The sequence below is a fragment of the Apiospora kogelbergensis genome (genome assembly GCF_038363985.1).
Source record: "Apiospora kogelbergensis strain CBS 113332 chromosome Unknown utg000001l_segment0_segment0, whole genome shotgun sequence".
NCBI classification, from domain to species: domain Eukaryota; kingdom Fungi; phylum Ascomycota; class Sordariomycetes; order Amphisphaeriales; family Apiosporaceae; genus Apiospora; species Apiospora kogelbergensis.
The window spans coordinates 6,015,251-6,041,145 of NW_027117418.1; the positions used below are offsets into that span (position 1 = coordinate 6,015,251).

General features: G+C 52.6%; 8 protein-coding genes across 8 annotated transcripts; 4 read left to right on the forward strand and 4 right to left on the reverse strand.

The window, feature by feature from the left end:
* Positions 1-1,194: 1,194 nt before the first annotated feature.
* On the reverse strand, positions 1,195-4,414 carry PG998_001935 (uncharacterized protein; the record flags this gene model as incomplete). Its single annotated transcript, XM_066868753.1, has 6 exons — positions 1,195-1,332; positions 1,396-1,783; positions 1,835-2,005; positions 2,066-2,257; positions 2,333-2,980; positions 3,033-4,414. The coding sequence occupies 6 exons, from the start codon at positions 4,412-4,414 to the stop codon at positions 1,195-1,197; spliced, it is 2,919 nt and encodes a 972-aa protein (XP_066737168.1).
* A 4,039-nt stretch (positions 4,415-8,453) lies between these two features.
* PG998_001936 (uncharacterized protein) lies at positions 8,454-10,055 on the reverse strand (the record flags this gene model as incomplete). The annotated part of the gene is made up of 4 exons (XM_066868754.1): positions 8,454-8,733; positions 8,858-9,105; positions 9,159-9,410; positions 9,510-10,055. The coding sequence occupies 4 exons, from the start codon at positions 10,053-10,055 to the stop codon at positions 8,454-8,456; spliced, it is 1,326 nt and encodes a 441-aa protein (XP_066737169.1).
* Positions 10,056-11,005: 950 nt separating this feature from the next.
* Positions 11,006-12,174, forward strand: PG998_001937 (uncharacterized protein; the record flags this gene model as incomplete). Its single annotated transcript, XM_066868755.1, has 2 exons — positions 11,006-11,506; positions 11,575-12,174. The coding sequence occupies 2 exons, from the start codon at positions 11,006-11,008 to the stop codon at positions 12,172-12,174; spliced, it is 1,101 nt and encodes a 366-aa protein (XP_066737170.1).
* A 472-nt stretch (positions 12,175-12,646) lies between these two features.
* Positions 12,647-13,366, forward strand: PG998_001938 (uncharacterized protein; the record flags this gene model as incomplete). The annotated part of the gene is made up of 2 exons (XM_066868756.1): positions 12,647-12,835; positions 12,929-13,366. The coding sequence occupies 2 exons, from the start codon at positions 12,647-12,649 to the stop codon at positions 13,364-13,366; spliced, it is 627 nt and encodes a 208-aa protein (XP_066737171.1).
* Positions 13,367-14,651: 1,285 nt separating this feature from the next.
* On the forward strand, positions 14,652-15,752 carry PG998_001939 (uncharacterized protein; the record flags this gene model as incomplete). The annotated part of the gene is made up of 1 exon (XM_066868757.1): positions 14,652-15,752. The coding sequence occupies one exon, from the start codon at positions 14,652-14,654 to the stop codon at positions 15,750-15,752; it is 1,101 nt and encodes a 366-aa protein (XP_066737172.1).
* Positions 15,753-16,297: 545 nt separating this feature from the next.
* On the reverse strand, positions 16,298-18,265 carry PG998_001940 (major facilitator superfamily transporter; the record flags this gene model as incomplete). Its single annotated transcript, XM_066868758.1, has 8 exons — positions 16,298-16,638; positions 16,705-16,947; positions 17,007-17,428; positions 17,490-17,567; positions 17,620-17,710; positions 17,779-17,884; positions 17,966-18,020; positions 18,138-18,265. 8 exons carry the CDS (start codon positions 18,263-18,265, stop codon positions 16,298-16,300), a joined length of 1,464 nt encoding a protein of 487 aa, XP_066737173.1.
* A 2,039-nt stretch (positions 18,266-20,304) lies between these two features.
* PG998_001941 (paxillin) lies at positions 20,305-23,032 on the forward strand (the record flags this gene model as incomplete). Its single annotated transcript, XM_066868759.1, has 3 exons — positions 20,305-20,383; positions 20,467-20,686; positions 20,740-23,032. 3 exons carry the CDS (start codon positions 20,305-20,307, stop codon positions 23,030-23,032), a joined length of 2,592 nt encoding a protein of 863 aa, XP_066737174.1.
* A 1,216-nt stretch (positions 23,033-24,248) lies between these two features.
* PG998_001942 (uncharacterized protein) lies at positions 24,249-24,697 on the reverse strand (the record flags this gene model as incomplete). Its single annotated transcript, XM_066868760.1, has 2 exons — positions 24,249-24,311; positions 24,455-24,697. 2 exons carry the CDS (start codon positions 24,695-24,697, stop codon positions 24,249-24,251), a joined length of 306 nt encoding a protein of 101 aa, XP_066737175.1.
* Between the last annotated feature and the right edge of the window lie 1,198 nt (positions 24,698-25,895).

The following is a 25,895-nucleotide window of genomic DNA, read 5'->3' on the forward strand; positions in this document are numbered from 1 at the left end:
TTGCTGAGGCAACCTGGATTGGCCTGTGGCTGCAGTGATGCTGAAGGGTCGCAAGTCGATCACAAGCGCAGTGCTTCGTAGGTCGTCGGTCGTAGGTCGGAGGGAATATATGCAAGTTGGTATTTTGCGAGTTAGTTTGGCTCACTCACTGAGATTCAGATTCCTGGAGGTTCCAGAACACTTGACTCGAACCTTATCCCAGGCCAGCAATCAGTGCCTACTTGGTACCTACCGAAGCTACTAATTAATAAATAGCCTCTGGTGTCTGGGCCTGCCTCAGGCCTGTCTTGCGCTTCCTGGGCGGTGAACAGCGGGGCGTTTGCAGGTGGCAGAAGAGGCGGGCAGGCGGGGTTCCGTCCATTCCCCATTCCACATTCCCCATTCCACATTCCACATTCCACATTCTACATTGCACTTTCTACCTGCATTACCCCTCCGAGACACATGTGATGACACCAAAATTGGAATTCAATGCTAGCTGTTGTACAGTCAAATCATCCTCTCGCCTCAGTTTTGCTAACAAATACAAATCCAACCAAGCGTGAGAAATTAGCTAAGAACTGAAGTCTTCTTGCCGTGCCTCCGTCCTAATTTAAACAGGGTATCTTCCTATTGCCCCCCCCAGATATCGTGTCGAACTCTGATTTGTTACTGAAGAAACCCTCCCTCCAGTATACACAATGAAGCCAAAATAAAACAAAAACTGCTTAGGCCGAAGCAGTCCAGGGTTAAAAGGGTCTCGTCTTGGCCGCTCATAACTACTTGGAGGACGCAGGCTTTGCCGCTGCAGCCTCCGTCCGCCTCTGGGCATTCGACGGGTGGCGGCGACCTCGGCCACGGCTGCCACCTCTCTGATGGTGTCGACCCTGCGAACCTCTTCCTCGGCCACCAGACGCTGTATCTTGCCGATCGCCTTTCATGCTGGTTCGAAGTTGGCGCGCGTCATTATGAGGAGGCGCCTTCTTCGCAGGTGGCTCACTCTTGGTCGGCGTAGGGGTAGAGGGAGTGTGTGGAGGTTGTTCGTAGATCGGGTCCGACACAGACCGAGAAGGGTCCTGAGACTCGAGCCGGCGATAACCCGGAGCCAATTGCACATCTGGGCTCCCGTCGACCTGCTCGAGTTCTGTAGTTGCCTTTCTCGGTTCGAATTGAACAGGGGGTCACCGGAGGATGTGATATCAAAGATAGGCGTGGTCACGGTGTGCGATTGCTTGTCAGCTGCAGCTTGGACGTCGTCGGCCCAACTGCAATGGTCAACCGTGGCAGCGTTACGGACTGGCGTGGCTGCCGACCGGGGGTGAACTCTGGCGCCCCCGGGTTTAGCTTTGAGCCCTGTGACAAAAGTAAGAGTTAGCACCAGTCAAAAAATCAATCCTGATCTTTCGACTGATCTACCTCTTTCTTATGCCCATGGGGAGTCTTGACAGCTTGTTCATTGGTCGGGCCATCCTGGGTAGTCGTGTCTAGCTTCGGTGTGTCGATCGGTCGCCGGAGTGGTGTGGTCACTGGTTTCTGGCATGTCGCTGAAGGCTGCTTGTCAGAGTCGGAGGTCGTCTGCGAAGAATCTGACGCTGCACACTTGATCTGTTGGTCATTTACATCGTGGTGCTCCGAATCCTTGGACTCCTTGAGCTCTTTTGGCTTGGCGAATATTTGTTTCGACCAGAGCTCGGCATATTTCCCCTTTCTCTCTAGGAGCTCTTCGTGGCTGCCTTGCTCGGCAATCTCTCCGTCTGATACCACGAAGATGATATCGGCGTTCATAACCGTCGAGAGTCGATGGCTGCACACGGGATCAGCGAGTGTAATCCGAAAGAAATTGGGTGTTACTCACGCAACGATAAAGGTTGTTCGACCTTCGCATAGGGCATGCAACCCGCCCTGGATCTTCTGCTCCGTCTCTGTGTCGACGGAGCTGGTGGCTTCATCAAGAAGCACAATATCGGGGTGCTTCAGGATTGCGCGCGCAATAGCGATTCTCTGCAGTTCACCACCCGAGAGCTTGCTGTTTCTCCATTAGTAAATGCACAGCATTAAACATGGTGTTGGTAATGTGGTCGCTCACACTCCTCTCTCGCCAACTCTCGTCTTGTAACCTTCGCTGAAGCCCATGATATGGTCATGGATAGCAGCAGCTTTGCATGCTTCGTAAATCTCCTCATCACTTGCAGTGTGGCGAGCATATCGAATGTTGTTGATGATGGTGTCATCAAATAGTATCGGGGCCTGGGGAACGATACCCATACTTTGGCGTAGGCTAGAACGTATTCAGTCAGGATATGCCCTATTCCAGCGTGTAGGTAGGCCGTGCTGTTACGGTAGATAGACATACCTTGAAAGTTGGACATCGCGTATGTCTTGCCCGTCAATCAAGATAGACCCAGAAGTGACGTCGTAAAAACGGTCGAGAAGCTTGAGGATCGTCGACTTGCCAGCGCCGGTAGCCCCGACAAATGCTGCTGAGGAGCCGGGAGACACAACCAGCTTCACACCCTTCAAGATGTCCTTCTTCTTGTCGTAGCTGAAGCTGACGTTGCGAAACTCGACTTTGGCGCCTCTGAGATTAATTGGTTTGGCGTCTGGTTTGTCAACAATCGTCGCCTTCGCTTGCATCACCTCTAGAAGCCGCTCAGCGTAGACAAGGTCCTGGCTGATACTCTTCCCCAACGTAGCAAAGAAATGGAGCGGAGAGGTAAGCTGCGCCCAATATGTCAAGAACATCACGAAGTCACCAGCTGTAGCCTGTCCATGTCTCACCTGGTACACGGCTAGAAACGCACCAGCAAGCAGGCCACACAGCAGTATCAGGTACTGAAAGGCATGGCCGACGAAATAACCGGAGAACAGCAACTTGAGTGACGAGACCTTGGAGTTGATAGCGGTTGCATATCGTTCCTCCTCATAAGGTATCTGGTTGAAGGCGCTAACAGTATGCCAACCTTGGATACCTGCCTGTCTCACATAGTGTTCTTCGAAGTAACTAGACGATTGTCAGCAATTCTGCGCAATTGGTGGTTTCGCAGGTTTCGTACGTCTTGACCATCTTGTTTCTTCTGTCCTTGAACATGCCAACGATGTACGTCGCTGTCTGAATGAAAGCCACACCAGTCGCTATTGTGATGAAGCCTTCATAAGCACCGAATTTGACCGACAAGTAGATGAACGCCACTACCAGGTCCACCACCATGGGCAATGCCTGGAAACAAATGGATTCCAGCATGTTGTTGATGTGGTGCCCGCTTGATATGGCTAAGATCAGATCCGAAGAACTTTGGCTGTCATGAAAATCGGAGGAAAGTCTCATGACGTGGGAATAAGCAGCGTTCGAGACGGACTCCATTGCATAGTATTCGACCGGAAGCCAGAGCATGTTGCGAAGCAGGCTAATGCCAGCTTCAGATCCTGCTAGCTTCAAGGCAGCGAAGACGACCACTTCAACCCAGGGGTTACGGCCTTCTTCTTTTCCGCCCAAGGTGTCCATCACAATGCCCAACTGCCGTGGGATGAGAACATTCACCACATTGCCAAGTAACAGGCATATACCCACGGAAGCCGCGTAGAACTGAAGGCGGCGGTTGCCAACTGGCCATACGTAGGGAAAGAACAAGAAAAAACCCCTCGCATAGGCGACCCAGCTCCCTTCACTCCTCAGACGCTTCTCTACCTTCTCGCGTGCCTCTCGCTCTTGACGCTCCCACGGGGACTCACCGTCACTCGGTGAGTTCGCAGCCCCGGTGTTGGTAGTCTGCGTGTTGGTGGCTTCTGTATTTTCTTCCGAGTTGGTACCATAACCACTGTCACCCGAGTAGTTGCCTTCACCAGGTCTGTCGCCAGTCTTGGGTAGAAGAGGGCTGCTCTCATCGTCCTGGCTGGTTTGCTCCGGTCTCGCACGCCAGACGAAATATACGATGAGGGTGAGGGCGAGGACTAGATAGCGAGCAGCAGAAATGGCTAAGCTGACCCACAGGAACAAGGTAGAGTGGTTAGGCTTCTGGATATTGGCAAAGATGGAGAACGCGGCAATAATCGGTTCGACGACAAAGGCGATGAGCCAAGATCCATAGAACGGATACCAGACAATGCCTGATGCGCCACCACCGCCCAAAGTAGTCTGCTGGATACCGAACACCAGCATGCACGACAACAGGCCGACAATGGAATCCTGGGCTGGCCAGTTCTTCTGGATGATGGCCTCTACCACCTCGGCAGCGAGTTGGACGAGATAGAGGAGGTTGAATAGCAACAACAGCCCAACGATACTTCTTGGCCGCTTATGTTGGGTTTTGGACGAGTCGATAGTGGTCTGGAGCGTGCAAGCCGCAACTGCAGACGTGATAACGTAGTAGGCAAAGACAACAGTGGGGTATATGTAGTGAATGCTGGCCATCAGCCGGTCATCCGGAGGAATCCCCATGCCTGCGAATGCCTGCAAGGAACGGAATGGGAATTTATTCGAGGTGGTTGATATGGGGTTCCCTCATGTACCCGAGCTTTTGCTGTAAAGTTCGAGTCTAAGAGACGATCTTCTGGGCTGTAAAAGTGGATTAGATACGTGTAAGCCTCATACCCTGATCAGGTACGAATAAAAGGTGGTGGTCCTGGGATAAGAAGACACACACACAGAGAGAGGGAGAGGGAGAGAGAGGGAGCAAAAAACAAGACGTGTTTGAAAAAGAACGGGTGGTGAAGATCAATGATGGGTTTGAAGATGTGTTGGGGGCTTCAAATGAGTTTTCGACTGCTGTATGGTGGAATGTGAGACGATGGATCGAATTCTTGGTTGAGTGGAAGTCTGGAACGGCACGCAACTGACGGCTTGAACTTCAGGCAGCAACAATGGTTTTGTTTTAGTTGAAGCAGGAAGGAGAGACAGCATATGCTGCGGAGTTTCAATGTGCGTCCAACCTGAAGTAAGATTGAAAGACATTTCGATATATCCAACGCTGACTTCCCCGGGTCCCCTGCTTTCCACTGCTCTCCACCCAACAACACACTTTAGTAAGTAGAAGTTGCGTTGCTCCAAGACGGGCTCCTGGTTCTGGTGGAAGCTGCAGGCAAACTTTACAAAGAGTGTCTAGGTTGAGTGCACGAGTACAACCCGTGATGAAGCAGGCCAGGTAGGGACAGGGGAAGATGGCAAGGCAGGGCGAGGAGGCAAGGCAAGCACGGGGATGGCACGAGGCCCGGTACTACTTTGCTACTAGGCAGAAGGTCGAGGCCAGGTTTGTCATGGTGCATGACCTGGACTCGCCGTCCCTGTCCATTGGATCGAATACGGGGCAAACTGTGCAAAAGTTGGGATCCCATGAACCAAAAGCGAAGACCGCAAAGCAGCAGAAGGTGTCCCGATAGGATGGAAGGAGCGCAGGGAGGGAGTGCCGGGCCTTGGTGGAAGCGGGTACATGTTGGCACAGGACGACAGGGTCCAATGAGGGAAAAGAGTCGTTCTTACCTATGCAGACATCTAGCTCAGGAAAACCTTGCCGGGCCTGGATTCGGATTAATCAGCTATAGAAGTGAATTGGAGTTAGCACAGTACACAGCTGCCGCATCAGACATCTAGATATCTACTGGGTGCAATGCGCATTCTTCAGCATTCCTTGGCCATGTGCTGCTTGCTTTTGATAGGTATTCCCTAGTTGGGTAACCGAAGACTCCAGATAGCCAGTGGCAGTGCGTAGGCTCGTACGTACATGGATGAGAACAGGCGAATGGCAGTCTCTTACCGACAGCCTTACTGGGCCATGAAGGCATGTAAGCAAGTAGGTAGGACAGCCCGCTGACTCTTCAGCCTCGATATACCGTGATTCAGGCGACGCGAATAGGCGACGCGAATAGGCGACGCAAATGGCGCCGATGGGCAGACCCAAACTCGGCAGGTGCGCACTTGCGGTTTCCGTGGGAGGCAGCCTCTATGGAATGAGTCTTGATGCGTTGTCGTCGGCTCACAGGATCTGATAGGAAATGATAGAAGAACGATGCACAAAGGATGTATACCCTCACAGGAAGCAAGCTTCGTCTCTCCAGGTCGGACAGCCAGACCGATGAACAGACTTCCTGCAGGCCTCGCAAGTAAGAAGGTAAACCAGCTACACTTGCATTTCTTCACACAAGCACACCAAAGAGCTCGTTTGCTGGAAACTCCCTTGACAGACTCCAGCGTGGCACTAGAGCTGTCGTGTACGGTCCAGGCTTGGCCCAGCCAATACTTTGATCTGTGTCCGAAGCCTGGACGACGGGGTTGCCCCCATACTACCTAGCTGCCTGGGATCAAAGACAAGGGGCCACTTCCCACCGTCCCACCGATCCCGTGTCTCGAGCTTTCACCGTTTCCTGGCACCTGGGGGTAGGGGGTAGGGGGGTGGCCCTCCGGAGAACGGCTAGCAGCTGGGCCAATGACACCCAGCTATCTCCCGGTCGTCATGATATATATTGTCGTGGCTTTTGCATCGACCCGCTTGCCCTGCACGCATCTGGTCCCATCCACTGCGTTCAATATCAGGTACCCACACCCCGGATCTTTGGTTTTTCAACAGGCCCGATTTCCGTGAATTCCTATTCGCCAGCTGCCGGCTCATACTTTCCCAATGTCTCGGGATGGCGGAGCGTTTTTGCTCGCGCCAACAAGCAATGCAGCCGTCTTGCAGCGCAGACGGACAGCTTTGCGTGCGCAGTATCGGGCCATGGCAAGCAAAGTCTGGCAACGGAATAGAGGGGAAAAGACATTTGCACGGCAAGCGGTATGTGTTGTCAGTGACTCAGTGGTGCCGAGGCGCATTGAACCGTCACATGGATGGATGGCTGGCTGTCTGAAGTGGCGGATATTGAATAGACGCACGCAAGGATGGAGTGGTGAGTCCCCCTGCGGCCAATCAGTGCTCCACACCGGCTACATTAGATTCGTCAAGGCAGTCAGCGCTTCTTCCGAGCCGCCTCACCGTTATATTGTCAGCACCATCAGCAAGCCATGGCTGCTGGTTAATTTTGTGAAATTCGTGTCGTCAAGTCTGGCTTCTGCAGTGAGGGTGTCGTGCCAGGGGCGTATCAGGTGGGGTGTTTCTTGCTGCTCCCTGGTGGTATCACTGACTGTACCTAATCACCAGACTCTTGCCACAAACGTGCGGAGAAGATAACCAACTCGTTTCGTACACACAGACACAGCTGGCATGGGGCGGATTGCTGCTGACCACATTCAAGGCGACCCTATCAAACACGTGGCGGTGAGACATGGTGACAACTTCATTTAGACTTCTCAAAACGTGCGACCACGGTGCAGAGCCACGCTCCGTTACATGACGTTTCAAGAAGAGACGTGGGAACAGAGAAGCACTCCAGACACCAGCGTCGTGGACATTGTTGGTTCGACTGCTGCTGGCGGCACTTCCCAGTGCTAGTGTGGAAGTTCTGTATGTATGTAGGTGGTCTGTATCGATTGATTGATACAGGACGAAAAGGAGTGGCGGGGCTTACATATGGAACCGCTCACCGTCTTCCCGCATGCTAGGGCCATAGTCTCGAAAAATCTCCGCCTTCCCCATGCGCGACAGACAGGGGATAAGGAAACCCAGACTATCGGTAATCCGAAGTACATCAGAAGATACTCCGTACGCATTGGGGCCCGGTGTTGAGCATGGTATTCCGGTGCATACCTACACACAATGCACATATTGGAATATGTAAGATTGGGTTAAGGCATAGCGGTGTTTGGCCCAGATTCTTACCCGGAGTCTACCCCGCTGCTACCTGAGGCAACAACATCATGTCAGACATCAATGCCTGCAAGTGGGAAGATGTCACAGACTCACTACTATTCACTCGCATAGGCGAAGCGGACTGCCCTCCGAAGTCGCGCGTGGTTGCATGTGCTGTTGGGGGAACTTGCATGGTGTATCTCAAACTCAAACCAGCAGGATCAGGCCTCATGCGAATGGGCAGATCAGATCTCTCCGATGCTTCGCTCCGGAAACATGGTAAAAGCTGTGCTCCCCGCTGTGTCTGATATTGAGAGATCTCACTTGTGACATGGTTGATCACGGCGCAATGTCACCCAATCCATACCCCAGCATGGGCCCGTTATGCACAACGTTGCGCATATACATATAGATATGTCCACAGTCTGTGTAACAAGCTCCTTCTTTTTCGTATGACCCGGGTAGGTGCAGTGTTGTGTTTGTAACGATGTGTTAATCGCCCCGCTGCGGAAGCCCTTCTCATGATCAGGCATTCAGGGCAGACGCGCAAAGCATCAGAGAACATAAGTCACACCTAAAGAGGGCGTAATGTAGCGTGAGATCGCTGGATTGATGTGGTATCGCTGCATAAACTAGTAAATCGCCCAAGATTAGCCATGCCTAACGCTAAGCTAGCCACTTCTCGGCCGCATGTTCATTAGTAGCGCAAATAGCCATGTTATCCAGACGTCCAAATACCCATATGCGATGATATGGAGGGGCTTACTCTGCCCTCTCTCTTCTGGCCACACTCCTTATCCTTCGATAAGGTCGGTTGATAGCTCTTCTATACTTTGTGTATAGAAAGAACGCGTCTTTCAAAACGACAAAGAGGCAGCCGCCGGCTAAGCTTCTTCCCCATCTCTCCTGTAGCAAGCCTGTGATTGGACCCGAAGAAGGTCGTGTAACCCACGTTTTGGGTAGTGTCATTCGTAGCAGGTTCCCTACGCTATACGATACGGTGGGCCAGAGCAGTGCACCGGCAAAGAAGTTAAGCACTGAACTCAAGGAGCTGTTGGGGGGGGTTGGCCCTCCGGTCGGGTTGGGCCTGGGCTCCAGGCTGTCCGATCTGCGGTTCGCCAGCTCCTTCTTCTTCCTCATCTCCGCCCACGACCGGTTCGATAAACTCGGCATCGTCGTCAGGAGCCACATGTGTATTGTTCACAAGCGGAGCTGTGGCTTGTTCGGCAGCATCTCCTTGCAAACTTCGGCTTCTTGCTAGGGCGGCCTCTATCCTCCAGTCTACCATTTTGGAGCAGTTCCAGTAAGCTTGAAGGTACAAAGCCTTGATCGTGGGGAAAATAGCCATAGCCTTCCGTGGTCCAGGTGGCCATGCGAGCAGATCAGAGTGGTGTTCGACGAAGAACATAGCGTACTGCAAACAAGGTAAGTATCTGGGCTTAGACGTGACATGGTCTGGGGTCTTACAATGACGGAGGTAGGCACAATAACAAAATTTCCCAGATATAGACGATTGAGCACCAGGGCGGGCCCTATCATGGTGAGACTGAGGAAGTGCAGAATGTTTACGTTGGTCTCCAATCTAAGTCCGTATCGAGCAGCTTGGGCGGCATCCTCTTCTTGCGGGATCAAAGCAGGCAATGCGTCCTTCACCTTGCCCATTGTCATAGTCCAGTAGTCAGCATACTTCGTAGGCCTCCTAAATATATAGCGAAGTGCCTGGCACCTGGGTGTTAGCAAAGTAGTGCATGAGCACGCTCGCAGAGGTAATTTGATGCCCATAACTCCCTATGCGACGTCTTCGAGCATTAGACTTACGGCTTCTGGACCGGCGAATATCTCCAGCGCATGCATGCCATAGAAAGCGCTGCTGACGAGTGCCCCTCCACTAACGAAACTCAGCAGCACGAACGGTGACATGCTAGAGAGGGAGCGCATGATCTCGTCGCTCAATTGCACTGCAGGGTCCCATCTGTCCAGAACCTGGATTGGTGATTGGCAGACTGGGCATTTGATATCCTTTCCCTGGGCCTCGAGGTCGGCCACCCATGTAAGCATACACTGCTGGTGCCCTTCCAGTGAGCATGTGCAGGGTGTGGCCCAATTCGCGGGTAGGTTCGTAGGTGGCTCATCGTCAAGGCATATGAAGCACCTGTGTACGTCGTCCGATGCCTCTTGCGCTGGAGATGGCGTCGCGGACGGGTCGGCATCCGAGATGTCGCGGCTATCTGGAATCTGAGGCGCGGGCGCTGCTTCTTCAGATGCTTCGGTATCGCCTTGGGTTTGGGATGTGGAAGCAGTATCGTCGGGTGTTGTCGCATCGCCAGGGGCGTGGAAGATCGGGGGAGAGGGCATGGAGGCCATGATGTCGCGAACCGAACCCGTCAAGGCCGGGCCATACCGCAGATTGGTCGGGGTGCTGAGCGATCTCCGGCTGCGAGAAGTGGCAACGCCGAGTTTCTGGATCTGAACGAGAGTTGTGAGATTGCGGCGACGAGGCTCCTAGCACTGAGCAAATCAGCTGGTAGTCCAAGGTGATATCATTTCCAAGCAGCTGGACCCGCTCTGGTTCTGGTGCCGTTCTCCGCTTGGTCGTTTGGCCTGGCAGTTGGTTCTCCCTTTTCTGCTCCCTTCTTGTGGCGGCAATTTGTGGCAACAGTAATGCTTGTCAAAACGCCAAGCACATAGTTGGCATTTCCAAATCAGTTGAAGTCGAACGATTTCTTATTGATGATTGTCTGCGCCAGTCAATACACGACAGCTCCCTTTGCCGGCGGAAGGCCCCGCAAAACTGACTCCTCGCGTTGCATGACAGCTCAATCCGTTGCCGTTGCCGTTGCCACCTCCGCTGCCGCCTCCGCCGCTTCCCGCGAGTGAGCCTTGCGGCCTTGGAAGAGGCAACCATGGCCAAAGACTTACAAACTCATCGACGATGATAGGTATAGGCAAGCTCGCAAAGCAGATGTCGGTGAAGATGCTGAACCCTCGTGGTGGCTGTCAGCTCACTGAGAAGGGTCTCAGGGTACTTGTATGGGCCCCGTAACGAGATTCCTCTCCTCCACGAAACGAGAATTTGCTTGTATACCTAAGAAGCCAAGGGTCTTAAGTCTTGTCGACGTTTATTATTGGTGCGGGTCCGGGCTTGACATCCAGATCTGGACCTACTGCTTACACGGACTAATAAACTTATAGCATGCATTCTCCCCTCACTATATGACATTGCCTACTTAAACTGGAATGACTCCCTTGGTTCTTCATTCCGCCGTCCCTGGATCGTCTCCTCGGCCCTTATCTGGTTTCTCGTGTGGCTTAAGATGTACGTCCAGACTACGTTCGCATTGGCCTTGGCCGCCTTACAAGCTGTTTCGACAGCAACAGTGCATCAACGAGACGTCTTGGAGGATATACAGAAACAAGCCATTGCAGCGTTGAACAAGGCAGCCGGCAGCGAGAATGCGCCATCAACATGCAACATCTTCAACGCGCATGTCCGCAAGGACTGGTCAGTCTACCCCATCACGATTCACCGTGTGTTCGATACATGTGCGCTGACGTTTACGACCAGGGCTACCATGGCAGCGGCGGAAAGGAAATCATACACCAAAGCCGTGAACTGCCTCATGAGCAAGCCATCCATGCTAGATCCAGCTATGGTGCCGGGTGCCAAGACCCGATACGGCGACTTTGTTGCTCAGCATATCAACCAGACCCTATCGATTCACGGAACTGGTAACTTCCTGAGTTGGCATCGGTACTTCGTCTGGTCTTATGAGACGGCGCTGAGAGAAGAGTGCCATTACCAAGGCTATCAGCCAGTAGGTCGATGCTCAACCTGCTACCCAAAGGGAGACGATCACTAACACACAAAACCTATCGCGCGCAGTACTGGAACTGGTTTTCTTACCAAAGCAACCCCACCATTTCACCCGTGTTTGACGGAAGTGATACCAGCATGAGCGGCGATGGTGCTTTCGTGGCACACAATGGCAGCGTAGGCGGTGCCGGAGCCATATTCTTGCCATCTGGTAACGGAGGCGGGTGCATCATCAGCGGGCCGTTCAGGAACATGACGGTCAACCTCGGTCCCATCTCTCCTACCATGGCTGGTGAGACCAAGGTGGCTGACAAGTTTGCTTGGAACCCGCGGTGTCTGAAGCGGGACTTGAGCGCCTACACAGCAGAGAAGTGGCTCGTACCTAACAACCTACTGAACCTCACCACCGGCCCCGCTGCTCGTAACATCGAGACGTTCCAGAACGAATTGCAGGGGCGCTTTCCCCAGGGGTTCTTGGGCCTGCACGCGGCGGGACACTCCATGATCGGCGGCGATGCCGGCGACCTCTTCTCGTCACCCTCAGATCCTATCTTTTTTTGCATCATGTTACGCTTACCTCGACCGCGTCTGGTGGACATGGCAGGCCTTGCATCTATCCTAGGCCTATACCGTGGCTGGAACCATTACGCTTTTCAACAACCCGCTTAGCCGGAATACGACCCGGGAAGATCCTATTTATATGGGCCAGTCAAACGCCCCTGAGCGGCCCATCTCTGAATTGCTCAACACCCTTGGAGGACGGCCTCTTTGTTATGTATACAGTTGAAGAATGTCGATCGAATCTGTATAATAATCCTCATCGTCTTGGTTGCAATAGGGCCCGCAACGCTATTATTATATAAAATAAAGGTGAACTTAATGTGACTTCAGTGTGGATGAGATCTGAACAAGCTAAGCTATTATGTTAACCTGTATTCAATATCATATGCATTCACTGTTAGCCCTTGCTAGAAACACGTCTATTTATTTGGGTAGTGACAACGCCCACGACTCTTTCCAACTTACACAACAAACCTCTTCCCAATCTGCAGGCGTAGATCCACATCCACAGCATCCGCTTCTATTCTCTGTCATCACGAATCCTTCGTCTTTTCTTGCTACACGTAGCGACATGCTCATCATGAAGACCAATTTCCACATGGCTGCCGTTCTCTTCGGCTTCTGCGTCACAATTGCTTCTTCGCTGCCCATTGCCGATGGTGTCCTTATCCATGGCGCCACCACTGGAGATGCCCGGATGAAGCGAGCTCCGTCCAACAGCACCAGAATCAATGACGATGATCCCGGCGGCGATTACACTTGCTTTGGAGTAAGTCATTTCTCTCTTCTTCTTGGTGCCATTACGGTACACCGTCGACGACCCTGGGAGAAGTAAGCTGTATTAAGTAACATGACTTTGCAGACTCTGGAGGCACTGCAAACCGACTGCTCGTCGCTGGTCCAGAACATGGAGGATGCCGCTGCTGCGGAGATTCCCGATTACCTCGTCGCGGCCCACGAGTGCCTCAGCTTCAACAGCGGCGCCTGCCTGGCCAAGTTCTGTGCGAACAGCGACCTGAACGTCACGGCATCGGCCCAGTGGATCGCTAATCAGTTGACCCTGCTTGACAACAGCTGTGCCACGCAGAACAACAATGGCGTCATGGCTCCTTGCAGTGACGACTCGTTCACAGGCAGCTGCGCTTGGTGGAACCTTTGGCTCGAGTCGGAGCCCAACTTGGTCACCACCGGAAACCCCCTAGATCCGCCTAGGGGACCGCGAAGGGCAAGAGGAAGGAAGACAGTGGAGACGTTTCTCAAGGGTATCGCTGAGAGGTATATGGTGGCTGCGGTGCTGTGATTAGGGATGCACCACCCAAAATGCTTTCCAGCTCACATGCTTCAGCATATGTATCGTTTCTACTCGCTTCAGCCAAAGGGATGATCATCTCTTCGGCAATAGCACCTCGAAGCCTGATTCATACCCATGTTTTATCTTCCTGGTGATTCCAATGTTGTGATTTTCGATACCTGTAATGGCTGACCGGCCACTATTCCTGGAAGGGCATGCTCGGTGAAACCATCTTGTTCGGCGGGTTAGCCAAGCCTGCTAAGGATTTATACCACCTCCTACTATTGACCATCATGTTATTACACCCGGTCTTCGTGATTGAGAATATTAGTCGAACATTTGGTCACCGACTTGGCCGGAACAAAGAGGCCATTCTTGAAGGCAGCAACGGATGCAGTTGAATCTTGACAAGAACAAAGAAGACTTTGATAACTCACCGCATCGACAAGCCAAACCCTTTAGTCATGTCATGGAAAATAGAATCTAAGATCACTCTTTCCAGTCACGGATCGATATACTATAACCCAGTTTGGACTGTTGCTACCAGCTCGGCCCCCTGCTCCAGGATTCGATCAAGCATAGACTTACTTACCGGAGTTCCCGATATCCTCATCATGGCCACAGTTATAGCTCCCGACAACGGCCTGCTACAGCGGGTTCAAGAGCATTCCGCCGCGGCTGCCCGAAATTATCTCCGTTCCGACTCCTCTTCAAACACAGGCTCCGGTGCTCTAATCGCCACAATATGCGTTCTCATCATCGTATTACTCGGAGCAGGGGTCGGATACGTGCTCCTGAGACGGGTTTTCATTAGAAAGAAGCAGAATGCGCCGCTTCGAACATTTGTTGGGGATCAATCGGGGGCTTGAGGGGGATATGCTGCAGACTCAAGGTGGCAACCACCGATACAGTGGAAGATACAAAACAGTAACAAATTTGGTTATTGGCTACCCGCCGTCCTGTATATACATTTTCAATCCCACCATGCAAGCACTGGCACCGTCTGTTGGGGTTAATGAGGTCTTTGTCTGAGTAACGCAACGTTGAAACGACCGGGAACTCGCATAAAGATCCCCGCAAACGACTTTGTAAAAGCACTCGGCTCCAACTCTCTCCGCACTTGCTGCAGTCCGTTCTCGTGCCTCCCCAGCTCTTTCGTTTTCGAAATTCACTCCTGCTTGAAACCGTCATGGGAATCACCGAAGCTTCTGTTCTCTGACAAGACCTGTGCTAATAAGCGTGTAAGGGTTCTGTGGGCCTTGCTCAACGCCTATGCCGGCTTGGACTTTCAGCCATGTCTCACGTCTTCAGAGCATCTCCTGCGCCCGAACATCCCTCGCAAGACATTGAGACGACCTTAGAAGTCGCCACCCACAGTGTCGAGACTCGCTCAGCCGCTATTGTGGCTGCCATCAGCAGCTTGGCACAGCAAACTATCAGTGCAAGCAACGAATCGAGCCCGCATTCTGCTAACTTATCCGATGCTGCACCTCTAATTGCCCAGAGGGATGCTGTATTGAAAAGCTTCGACGATGCCATCAAGGCCATTCGAGCAGAAACATATAGGGCTTGCAGTCAGGTCTCCGAGGCGATGCGGATGTCACAGGCCTTGAACAGTAAGGGCCCCGTTGACCGTTCCCTCAACTCACCAGGTATTGGCCCCGGTGATCAGACCATCAACCTCCTGGGGTTGGTTGAAATCGAGGGTAATAGTTTCTATCAACTCGCCAAGACCAACCTGGGTATGCCTCCCATCATCATCAGCCAGGCTGACGGCAGCACTGCTAAGTCAATAAAATCACCGACTTATGTTCTTCTGCCGACTACAAAGAACGTCAAGATCCTCCAACACGCATATGGAAGAGCGCTGCGCTACAAAGTCGATCTAATACAGGACTATATCACGTCACTTGGCATTGAAGATGCTACATCGGCGCCGAAGCGCAATAAGCCCGCCCATGAGAACGACTCATTGATGGCTCTGCCGCAAAAGCATCGACTCGGCACCTTCCTTGACATGAACACTGTCCAGACTGGCGGCGCGGGTGAAGAGAAAGTGGAAGATAGCGAGCTTGTGCTTGCATTCCTCCTTCCCACTGGGGACCAACGGCATGTTGAAGTCATATCCGGCAACATGAAGGCTAAGGTAGGCATTGGAGAGACCGACCTGGTGATACCTGTGTCGGATGATGCTATCAAATTGCTGTACGAGCTATACTGTGGCTTGAAGGAGTGCATCGCTCAACGGAAGGCAGCGGCTGGTGTTCAGGGGCCCGCGCAAGCTCATCCTGCTCATGACCCGGCGGATGTAGCACTGTTTCGACGAATGCGATATTCCGGCCTCGATGAAGATGACAATGACCCTGGCTCGAAGAGGATGAGGACTTCTGACTAGGCCAGGCAAACTACACTGATAGCGTTCGTCAAGAGTTGTGGACCGAATCCCCATAATCTCACTACTACTGCTGGACGAATTGCTGTATAATTCTTTCTTGATGGCGCTGTAACCTTACCGAGGTCTTCCTGGGACGGTCTGCTGCTGTATGGACACCAAGATTCTGATTAAGCATCGTTACCTACGACGGCCAGACGGTTCCTTGGAGCTATAAGCTAGGAGACTTCAGAGTCCAGGTTAAAGTGCGATAGAAGGTGGCTTAATAGATGGAAATCCTGCATACAGAAACAGTACGAGTCAGCCATGTTTTCTTGATACTACTTTAAGTAAATTCAAATTGTATAAACTATTATCAAGAGTTGAGATAGTGGATGTTGCTAATTGGGTATAAGAGTCGCTAAGTACAGGCCCAGCTATTATGTAGCAAAATCTTTTTCCTCTCCTCCGCCGAGACAAATCTATAAGTCTTTGTAAGTCTAGAAAGGCAAGTCTAATCAGTCCAATCATGTTTTCCTTCTAAAGGTATGTGTCCTTCAAGATGTCTGCTACACCTTTTCAAATGCAAATAAGGCCTGTATGTACCCGATACGCGCCGGAGTATCGGAATCCTTATCAGAAGAGGCACTTGAATCCAAGTTGTCTGATTGCACAAAATCGTCATTCAGCGCGGCATTTTCCCTCTCCCCCTTGCTCAGGTGGGCTTTGCGCAACTCCTGTACCTTCCATGCCCTCAAACACCAAGAAAACATGGCGGCACCGATATACATGACGCCGATGAATACCTGGACATCGACGTAGCCAAGCGGTCCGGGTTTCCTCAAGCCGAGCGCGATCACCTCGGCAAAGGTAGAAGGAATCACCAGAACGAGCCAGGATATCGACAGTGCTAGTAAAAGTTAGCTTTGTAGTTCTCGATCTAGGACTGCTCCAATAGGAGTTGTGTATGCCTTACCTGAGGGAATCAACTGCAATCCTACAACCTCGGCACAGACAGGCGCCACTACCGCCCATAGGGTCCCCGCAACCATACCCGAGAGCAAGGCGAAGACTATGCAGGCGGAAAGCGATTTGGCAGCGAAGATCCATATGAACAAACAATAGAGTCCACATAAGCCAGTAGCAAACGTACAAGCATTGATGCGGCCGAGTTTATCACTCGACAGGCCAACGAGAGGTCTTCCAATGCCCTGGGCCACTTTCGACATCGTCAACTCATGCGCAGGCCGGAAAGGGGGGATGAGGGACTCAACTTACAATTAAACATGGCTCCTACGAGAGATGCTTGTGAGGCAGTCAATCCCATGCGGCGCGAATAATCGACTATACTGAAGACCAGGGCAATATACGGGATGATGGAAAATACCAACCAACCCTGGAATAGGAGAAACGATGGCCTTTTCAGGAGTTTGAAATCCAAGGCGACGTGGACAGCGCCGACCTCCTTGTTTCGGTCGCGGATCACGAGGGCCCCAAGGCTGTTGACGACGAAGCAAATGATGGCCAGGACTCTGAGCGTCCAGGGCAAGCCGATCTTAGCGATCATGGCGTTGGCCGCCAAAGAATACGTCAGCCCGCCGAATCCAGACCCGGAGGCTGCGAGGGCATTGGCCAGCGAGCGCCGTTCATTAAACCATTGAGCGGTTACGGGTATGGCCGTGGTAAAGATTAACCCCATGCTGTGTGTTGTTAGCTGTGCAAACATTCCTCGTGTACGACACAGGGTATCAAGTCACGTACCCTGCCCCGAAGCAAATGCCTTGACTCAAGATCAAATGCCATGTTTTCGTAGTGAATGATGCGCCAATGTAACTGGCACTGATGGTCTCGTTAACACGCCTCCAAAACCAAGTGCTTTGGACATCCTTACGTCTCGAGAATGGTGCCAACGAAAATGGTCTTATTGGTTCCCATTGGCTTCCAGCCCACCATGGCGGTTGCAAGAGGCGACAATAGAAGGGCTAGAATCATGGTCAGACTGGGATCCCCTGAAATTCCGCACGTGGGTGTATCATGGACAACAACATACCAATCGAAATGGAAAGGCCCCCGATAAAGGCATAGACAATTGGGCTTGCATTGCTATAGTTGGGGTCTCCAGAGTTCAGGTAATAGGCGAGGAACACGCCATAAGTCTAAGTGCATTGAGGTAAGTAGAATGCCAGAAAGTATAGGCTAATGCCAACGAAACTCGCCAATCAGACACTACAACTTACAGAGTTCAAGCCCCAAGTGTGCATGTTTAGCACTCCTACAGTCAAAACTATAATCCTGCCCCGTGGGAGAATAGTATACAATCAGCTACGAGCCGCTTCAAGCCAGATAACTGATACATTTTTTATATACCGCCGTTGGAAGTACGCAGAGAATATGCCGTCGACGACTTACCAGCCGTAACCACCCTCTTTGAACTCTTCGTTGTCCGTCGCTGGCGGGGTCAGGGAGGTCTGATTGGCGAGCGCAGCACCGTCCGCACCAATGGCCAATTTCTCTTGCCGGGTTGACTCCTGCGGCATGGTTGGTGGTATAGACGCCATAGTCTCACTCATATTGTTCTTATACTCCTCCGGCGGCAAGGATATTGCAGAAGAACGAGAACACCTGGAGTTGCCTGGAACCGCATCACGAACCACATGAAAATTTGAGCGTCGGAGCTCACGACTACATATTAAATCATCTCAATCAATGACAAATCGTTGGGATTTGGACGCCGCTTGGGTGGATCAAGACCAAAACCCGGCAATAGGCAAGGCGTGCCCCCCTTCCGTGGGGACTGAAAGCGACGGAAGAGGGCCGACGGATCAAAGCCATCGAGTATGGGAGCGCCTAGCCGCGATATGTGGAACTTGCTGTAGCAGCTGGGACTCCGCAAGCCGGCCCTGTTTTCTTCATCGGGGAAGAATCGGAGAGTGAGCACTACATATCGCGACGATGCCGACGGGTACTGGACGGGCTGAGAGGCAGATCGTCATGGTGTGCATCATCAGAGACGGGAGGGGGAGGGAGATAAAGCACGTCAAAACCTAGATTGAGTGCTGTGATGGAGATTGGTGGTTATGTTTGCCTCTTCCAGCAAGCAATCGTCTGCCAAGGTAGGGCATGGCGGGTTGGTCTTGAAAGGAAGATAGCGGCCGAGAAATATGGATTCGGGTCCTGCAAGAGGCCTGCAAGAGGCCTGCAAGGCTACAGCTAGACGGTGAAAATAAAGCTGCGCTATAGATGTAGAGCTGGCGGTTGCTCAGCAAGTCAGCTTCGGCGTACTCCTTGTTCCTTGCATGTGTGAAGGGGAAAAGTCGATTGTCACGGTAGCCTCCGATTTTTCCACGTAAAGGGAGGCGACGGTTGTTATATCTGGACATTGGGCAGCACAGCATCGGATTTGATGGAGAAAGCCGTACACAGCCAATGTGCACGCCGTATCCTTGGGTTGATCGTGAGTGCATGTTACATATATGGAACAAATCTGCATCCCCAGTCTGGTTCAGGCGTAGCTGGTAGTGCTTGTTTGACCGCTTTGAGTGGAGTTCGTGAACAGATACCTGCAAGCTTCTCGAAGACTAGCACACAATCCTCACAGAAAGTGCTGGAAGTAAGAAGCCGTGGGCCTGGAATTAACTTTGGATGGCGCATCCTTAGAAAACCACTGCCGGCCACAATGGTGTGTTTCGATAGAATGGGATAGAAAGGCCGGCACTGGAGTTTGGAAACGTCCTCTGATGCATGGTGAAGTCAGGAAAACCAGTTGTCAGGACGATGATGTGGTGTGACTGCATTGGTGGCACCGGGCAGCTAAAATGCACAGCGCTCACAGCGCTGCACTGCACTGCACTGCACAGCACTGCACTGCACTGCACCGCTGCAGCACTCCCGCCTGCCAGTCTGCCAGCGCTCGGGTTCCTGAAGCCAATGGCCAATCCAGCCCTCCCCAACCCCCCATATCCTAGCCCTCGCCAAGAAAAGGAACAGCACATTGGTCCCCTAGGCAACGTTGGCCGTTTTTTTTTTAGGAAAAAAAAGGGAAACACAACATGGGGAGGAGCGACCCCCTGCTAGTTGCTAACTTGCAACAACTTATTGGGCATTATGATGGACTCGTTAGGTTGTCGGCATGGAGGGACGACTGCCTACTGCTTGCTCATTGTTAGCCATCTCCCCCTCCCTATTGTGACGGATCCCTGGTTCATAATAATAAATAGCATAACTTAGATGCTCATGTCACAACAACCAGCATTCACGACCCTGCGCACGCGAGGACAACACGACTATATCATCATTGTTTAATGCATTGCTACCGGACCCTGGCTTGAACCCCTTTGACTCACATCACACTCTCCCTGGCAACCATATCAAATGGTTCGCCAGTAAACACCGCCTCCCAGATGCCAGTACGATAAAGTCAGAAAGAGTGCTTAGGTCGCCGACCTGCCCCGAGCATCAGTCACCTCATCTTACTTGTGTTCAGAACTCTTTGACGTCCCCAAGCAAGCACACTTGTTGGCCCTACTGGTTCCCCCCACATACTACTGGTTCGCGGTTGACATAAGAGCCCGACATCATGCTCAAGTCTAAGGACAGGACGAGAAAGGTCTCGCCACCTAGTCCATCCCCTGCGTATATGGATAGCAAACAATTCGGTATGTTGCCGCTTCGCAATGGCCTACTGGCTGAACAATCCTGAGGAGCATTGCTGACACAACGCCCTACCCTGTACGAACAGCGGCTTACCTTGCGAGTCTGCGAGAAAGCCGTGTCAACCGCCCGGGAGCAGCCTCACCACAGCCAACGGCACCAGGCACCACCTCTCGCCGGGATTCAGACCGCTCTCCCCGAAACGCCCTGCATCCTCCGTATTTTCGGACACATCTGCCGCAGTCCCCCAAGCAACACCATCAGTCTCAGAGAAGGCTCGAAGTACTCGTCCTAGCATTGCCCCAAGCGTCAGTTCCCGGTACTCAACCATCACTGCTGGCCGTGACTACTATCCGGAAAGGCCCACAGCAGCCACACCGCTGAAACCAAACGAGGTGGTGCCCAGCGCAACTTACATCGAGCGAGGCAGCCGATGGATGGAGAAGGAGGAAGCGTTCTCGTTGCGCGCTGCTATGGAAGACATGGATGTACAAGAGCGAGGCCGTTCAGAGACCCCGCGCCAGGGAGAAGAGGGGTCTGGGAATGACAGCCCACTTGATGATGATGAAGCGCGACTCTACAATGCTGCCCTCGATGAAGCGGCCGAGCTTGTCTGGCAGCATCAGCACGGCGTGAAGCCTCCCGAACCAGGAACGCCCTATCATTACAAGCCACACATGAGAAAGGACAGTTACGCTCATGCCCGTACCGCGAGCGCCGGACGGTATGGAAAGGATATCAGGCCCTCGGGACTGGCACGAGATGGGTCGCGCTCTGTCTCGGGTAGTTCGTCAGGCAGCAGTGGAAGACCCTCGCTGGAGAGCGGTCGTCCAAGTTTGGAGGGGAAGCGCAGATCCTCCAACGAATCAAACAGTCCGAAGTCTTATGGCAGCCTAGGCGGCAAACGTACTACATCTGGGAACCGGCGAAGGAGCAGCATGAAGCGCAACATCACCGGAGAGATTGAGAAGCCATTCTCTGGCGATCAGATCTGGGAGGAGCCCGAAGGCGAATCGACTAAGGGAGACACGCCCAAAGCGACAACACCCAGCACTCAGCAGCCTGAAAAGGTCCCCAGGGGCAGCTTGCCGCTCAGACTGGCGCTGCGCAACCCCCTAAACAAGGTTCACACCAGCTCCGGGTCTACTTCTCCTACTTCCGACGCCAGGAGCTCATCCCCCGTCAATGCATCCCCTACCAAGGCTCTCCAGAAGGTGGAAATTTACAGGAACCCACCATCCCAAACCCGCAACCCCATCTACACCATCAACACACAGAAGCCCGCGGGCCCACGCGAGAGCGATAAGATACCAAAGAAGAATGGCGTGGAGATCCGGAGTGATGATATTCGCCAGGCCACCAGCTTCAAGCTTGGAGACCGGAGTGCAAAATTGCCCACACCGTCCGCCGTCAGTGACAGGCCTGGACGTCCCATCGTAAGCTTTGATAGCAACTGGAAGGCCCCCGAGGAGGCGGCTGCTGATTACAAACCAGAGCCCAAAGAGCCCAGCCGCTTCGCTGTCGGGATCCGACAAGAGCAAGGCCAAGGCGAGAGCCAGAAAGACCACCACCAGCACGGGTCCCAGAAAAGCCAGCAACAAGCCCCTCCCTTGCCGCCCGTCCCTTCTCTCTCGTTTACGCCGCCTGCTGTTCCCGCGTCAACCCCTTCGTCCACATCCCGACCCTCAACTTTTAGCTACCCGTCCATCCCGAGTATTTCGATAGGTGGCCCAGAGTCTGGCGTGACACCCCCGGTTAACATGCCTATTATCATCACTCCAGATGATAGCCCGACCTTGCCGACCATCAACATATCTACTGAGGATGACCGCACCCCCAGTGTGCCGATCATCGTCACACCTGACGATGACAAACCATCCGCGGCCTCTAACCCCAGACCCTCCGCGAGGCCCTTGCCTACGCCATCCAAGGTTCGCAATCCTGGGCGTAGTCATTGGTCGCCAGCGCCTGGGGCTGTCTCCAACCGGGCAACAGCAGTCTGCCACGAATGCAGATTCCCTATCGAGGGCCGCTTTGTAGCACTACACGGCGGACGGGAACGGTTCCATCCCCAGTGCTTCTCGTGCTATGCCTGCGGTACTGGCCTGGAAGCCCTCGAGATCTCACCAGAACCCGACGAGTTCCGCGCTGCCCGTCTGGAGCGGATCGCGCGTCGCGAGGCTGGCGAGGTGTTGCCCGAGGAGCCCGGTCAGACCATGGCTGAGGACGGCGACTATCGCCTGCGCTTCTATTGCCACCTGGACTGGCACGAGCTGTACGCCCCACGATGCAAACACTGCAAGACGCCCATCTTGGGCGAACACATTGTGGCTCTGGGCGCGCACTGGCACTACGGCCATTTCTTCTGCGCCGAGTGCGGCGACCCCTTCGAGCACGGCATGACGCACATCGAGAAGGATGGCTACGCCTGGTGCATCAATTGTCAAACCAAGCGTACCGAGCGTCGCGCCCCCAAGTGCAAGCGCTGCCGCGTCGCCGTCATCGGCCAGTACGTTCAGGCCCTTGGAGGCGAGTGGCATGACGAGTGCTTCCGGTGCGCCACCTGCGGGGGCGGCTTCGCCGATGGGCAGATTTTCCCGGCTGGCGATCGCATCTTGTGCAAGACTTGCCGTATGCGGGAGTTGAAAGCCTGAACGGGAGAAGCAGAGAAGGATGCCAATGGATGGACAGATTAGTTTGAACAGGACCTGCCTCGCTTCCGATTGAATTGGATTCGATTTCAGAGTGTGTGTTGCTGTGTTCCGGAAAAGAGAGAAAGGGGGAGAAGAAAAGGAGGAAGGCTCAAGTGAGCGCAACCGTGATAGGAAAGGTAGCGAGACTTTGCTCTCGAGCATTCTACTCAACCTAACCTATGAGGAGTACGCGAAAACGAAGAAACGAAAAAATCAGACGAAGTCGTCATTGCTTTTGACATTTATGCAAGCGTGTGCTTTTTGGCAAGGCCAGTCTGTCCGTCTTTCATCATCTACATGAGCCCCGTACCGATGTATGAAACATGTGCCAGCCGTATCATACAGACTGATTTGTTTGGTTTCCGAGGAGTTGGATTGGTTGGTTGGTTCAATAAGGGGTATTTTCGATGTATTGTTGCATCGCGCGAGATTGGCATTTGCATTTACATGATGGTTCACAGATCATTGTAGTAGTAGTAATACACTCCTGGTGGAGGGATCTGGCGATTCTGAAAGACATTGCACTACGTCTTGCCTTGCTCGTGAAGTGATATGGTGGCCCAGCTCGAACGTCTGCGATTGAGAAGCGGACCGGCCTTTGCCTAGCAGCTACTATCTTGGCCATACCATCATGCAGTTCTAAGATTAACATTGACAGAACGGGGTTCGTTTTGGGCTATATAATCCAACTTTTACTTGGGTTTCGCATAGTAAGACGAGACAGAAGGTGGATGGATGGATGTACGAATTGGTGGTAGTACCATCTTGCAGAACGCTCGCTCTACCGAGTCACCTGGCCACGAGACAATCGCAAAATTTGACAGGTATAGATAATGCTTGCAGGTCTAAACTGGCCCCAAAACAACTCATAGAGGATTGGAACATCCAGGGCTTTGTTAATTCATGTAGTGCATATTGTGTTGAGAAGCAAAATCATTAAACACACTGAAGACAAGATCCCCCTCCAGTATTCCCAATGCAAACTACTGAAATCGTGCTTGCATCCCATCGCCCGCCCTTGGTGTGAACTCGCAACTCTTCCGTTTCTTCCCCCCGCGGAAGTGGCAAGTTACATGCCTCCGTCTGACTCCCCAAAGGACATAGACTCGCTCCATAAATCCAACTGCGATGGGCAGTTCCGGAGGGCTGTTTGCTGTCCAAGTCGTAATATAGCCTTTTAGCAGGCGCCGCCGACTTGTTCTTGGTGCACCTCAAGGGTGTCGCTGTCTTGCATCTCGAGCTTTGACGAAGAGGGCGGTCAGCATAATGTCAAACGCGTAGAATGACTTGCCAGTTGCAATCACATGAGCTGCCCAGCGCATCTAATGCGCTTGAGCCCGCCGCAGCTCCACAGGATTTGGAACACAAGGGGAGAAAACATACCGTGTCCGGTGTGTCGGTTGGCTGTACTCGCTGGCCTTCAAAGAGGAATCGGACCGAGGCCATGTTCTTGCCCTGTCGTTCGCAGAACGCGTTCATAAGCTTCTCGAGCTTGGTACTGCGCTTGATCTTGAAGAAGACCTCGTTGTTATTGTCCGTGACCTTGATATTGAGATGCTCAGCGCCGCCGGCGTTGGCATCGGGGCGCTCGCCAGTAGGGCTACCGTTGTCGTTCTGATCGGACATGTTCAATAAATTGCGGGGTGATGTAGTCGTGAAGTCCGACTATTCGCAGATGCCAGGTGCTCCGTGTGTGTCAATGTTGGCTTGGACAAGAAGTTCTGGCCGTGGCTGCTAGAGATCTGTGGCAAGCAGGTGCGAAAATTAGCTTCTGTAGGCAAGTGAAAAATTGAGATAGAGGTGGTGGTGGCTTTATGAAACCACGGGAGTTATTGAGGCTATCATCAGAGGAGTGGGGTGAAGATGCACCAACATGCGCGAGGAGGTATCGATTAGCAGACGTTCGCTATTTTTGTATGCGGCAGGCGGTTGAAAAGGAGGATGGAAACAAGCTTGTCGCCAGTTTGGTCAGAAAGACGAGAAGTTATTGTTAGGCTGGAGGCAGCGTGTAGAAAAATCACAGCCAGTGGCGGGTGAGGTGGGATGATTGGATGCGAAGTTGTGGTAGTGAGGCAATGGGAAAGCGCGGACTTAACAGTGCAGTCACAGTCACTGTTTGTCCCTTCCGCCAAGGCTGAAAGCCGCACCTAAGGTAGGCAGGCAAATGGTGGGGTGATTATGCCCTCAATTCCAGTAAAAGAGGAACCAACGTGGGCAGTACTCACCGGAGGCGGTTTGTTACCAAAAGACCGAGAGGGCTCTTGGTTCTGGAAAGTATCGAGACGAAGAAGAGGGTAGATTCATCAAGCGTTATCAATCGGTTTGGCGGGAATGCTGCGTGCGCGTATGCATATGCCGAAAGCGTGGGAACGAGGGACAATGATCGTTGTGCAGGTGGTGCTGTATTCAAGCTTGCCTACTAGGTTCAGCTGGGGCATCTTGCAACAGGCCATTCGCTCCATTATGGCCTCCTTGGGCGTTGATGAGAAAGCAATTACATCATCTCAGAGAGTGCACCTTTTAATGGACCAGTTTCCTCTCTTTATCTGGTACCAAACAATATATTCATCGCTTGGACTGATTTCTTATTTTCTTTTACGCGACGATCATTAGCCCATTCACTGCGTTGTAAACCTGTTCTATACCCGGTAGAGGAAGACAGAGCAATGGTAAGCTACGGATCATATGAAAAGTCATCTCTGTCGCTATCTTCTGACAGTCATGGCAGGGGGTAGAAGAAGACCTGAAGGCAAGCTCTCCATGCCATCCAAGAGCTGTAAGTTGGGGATCCAGACTTTATCAACCCTTCGTTTACTGATGGACG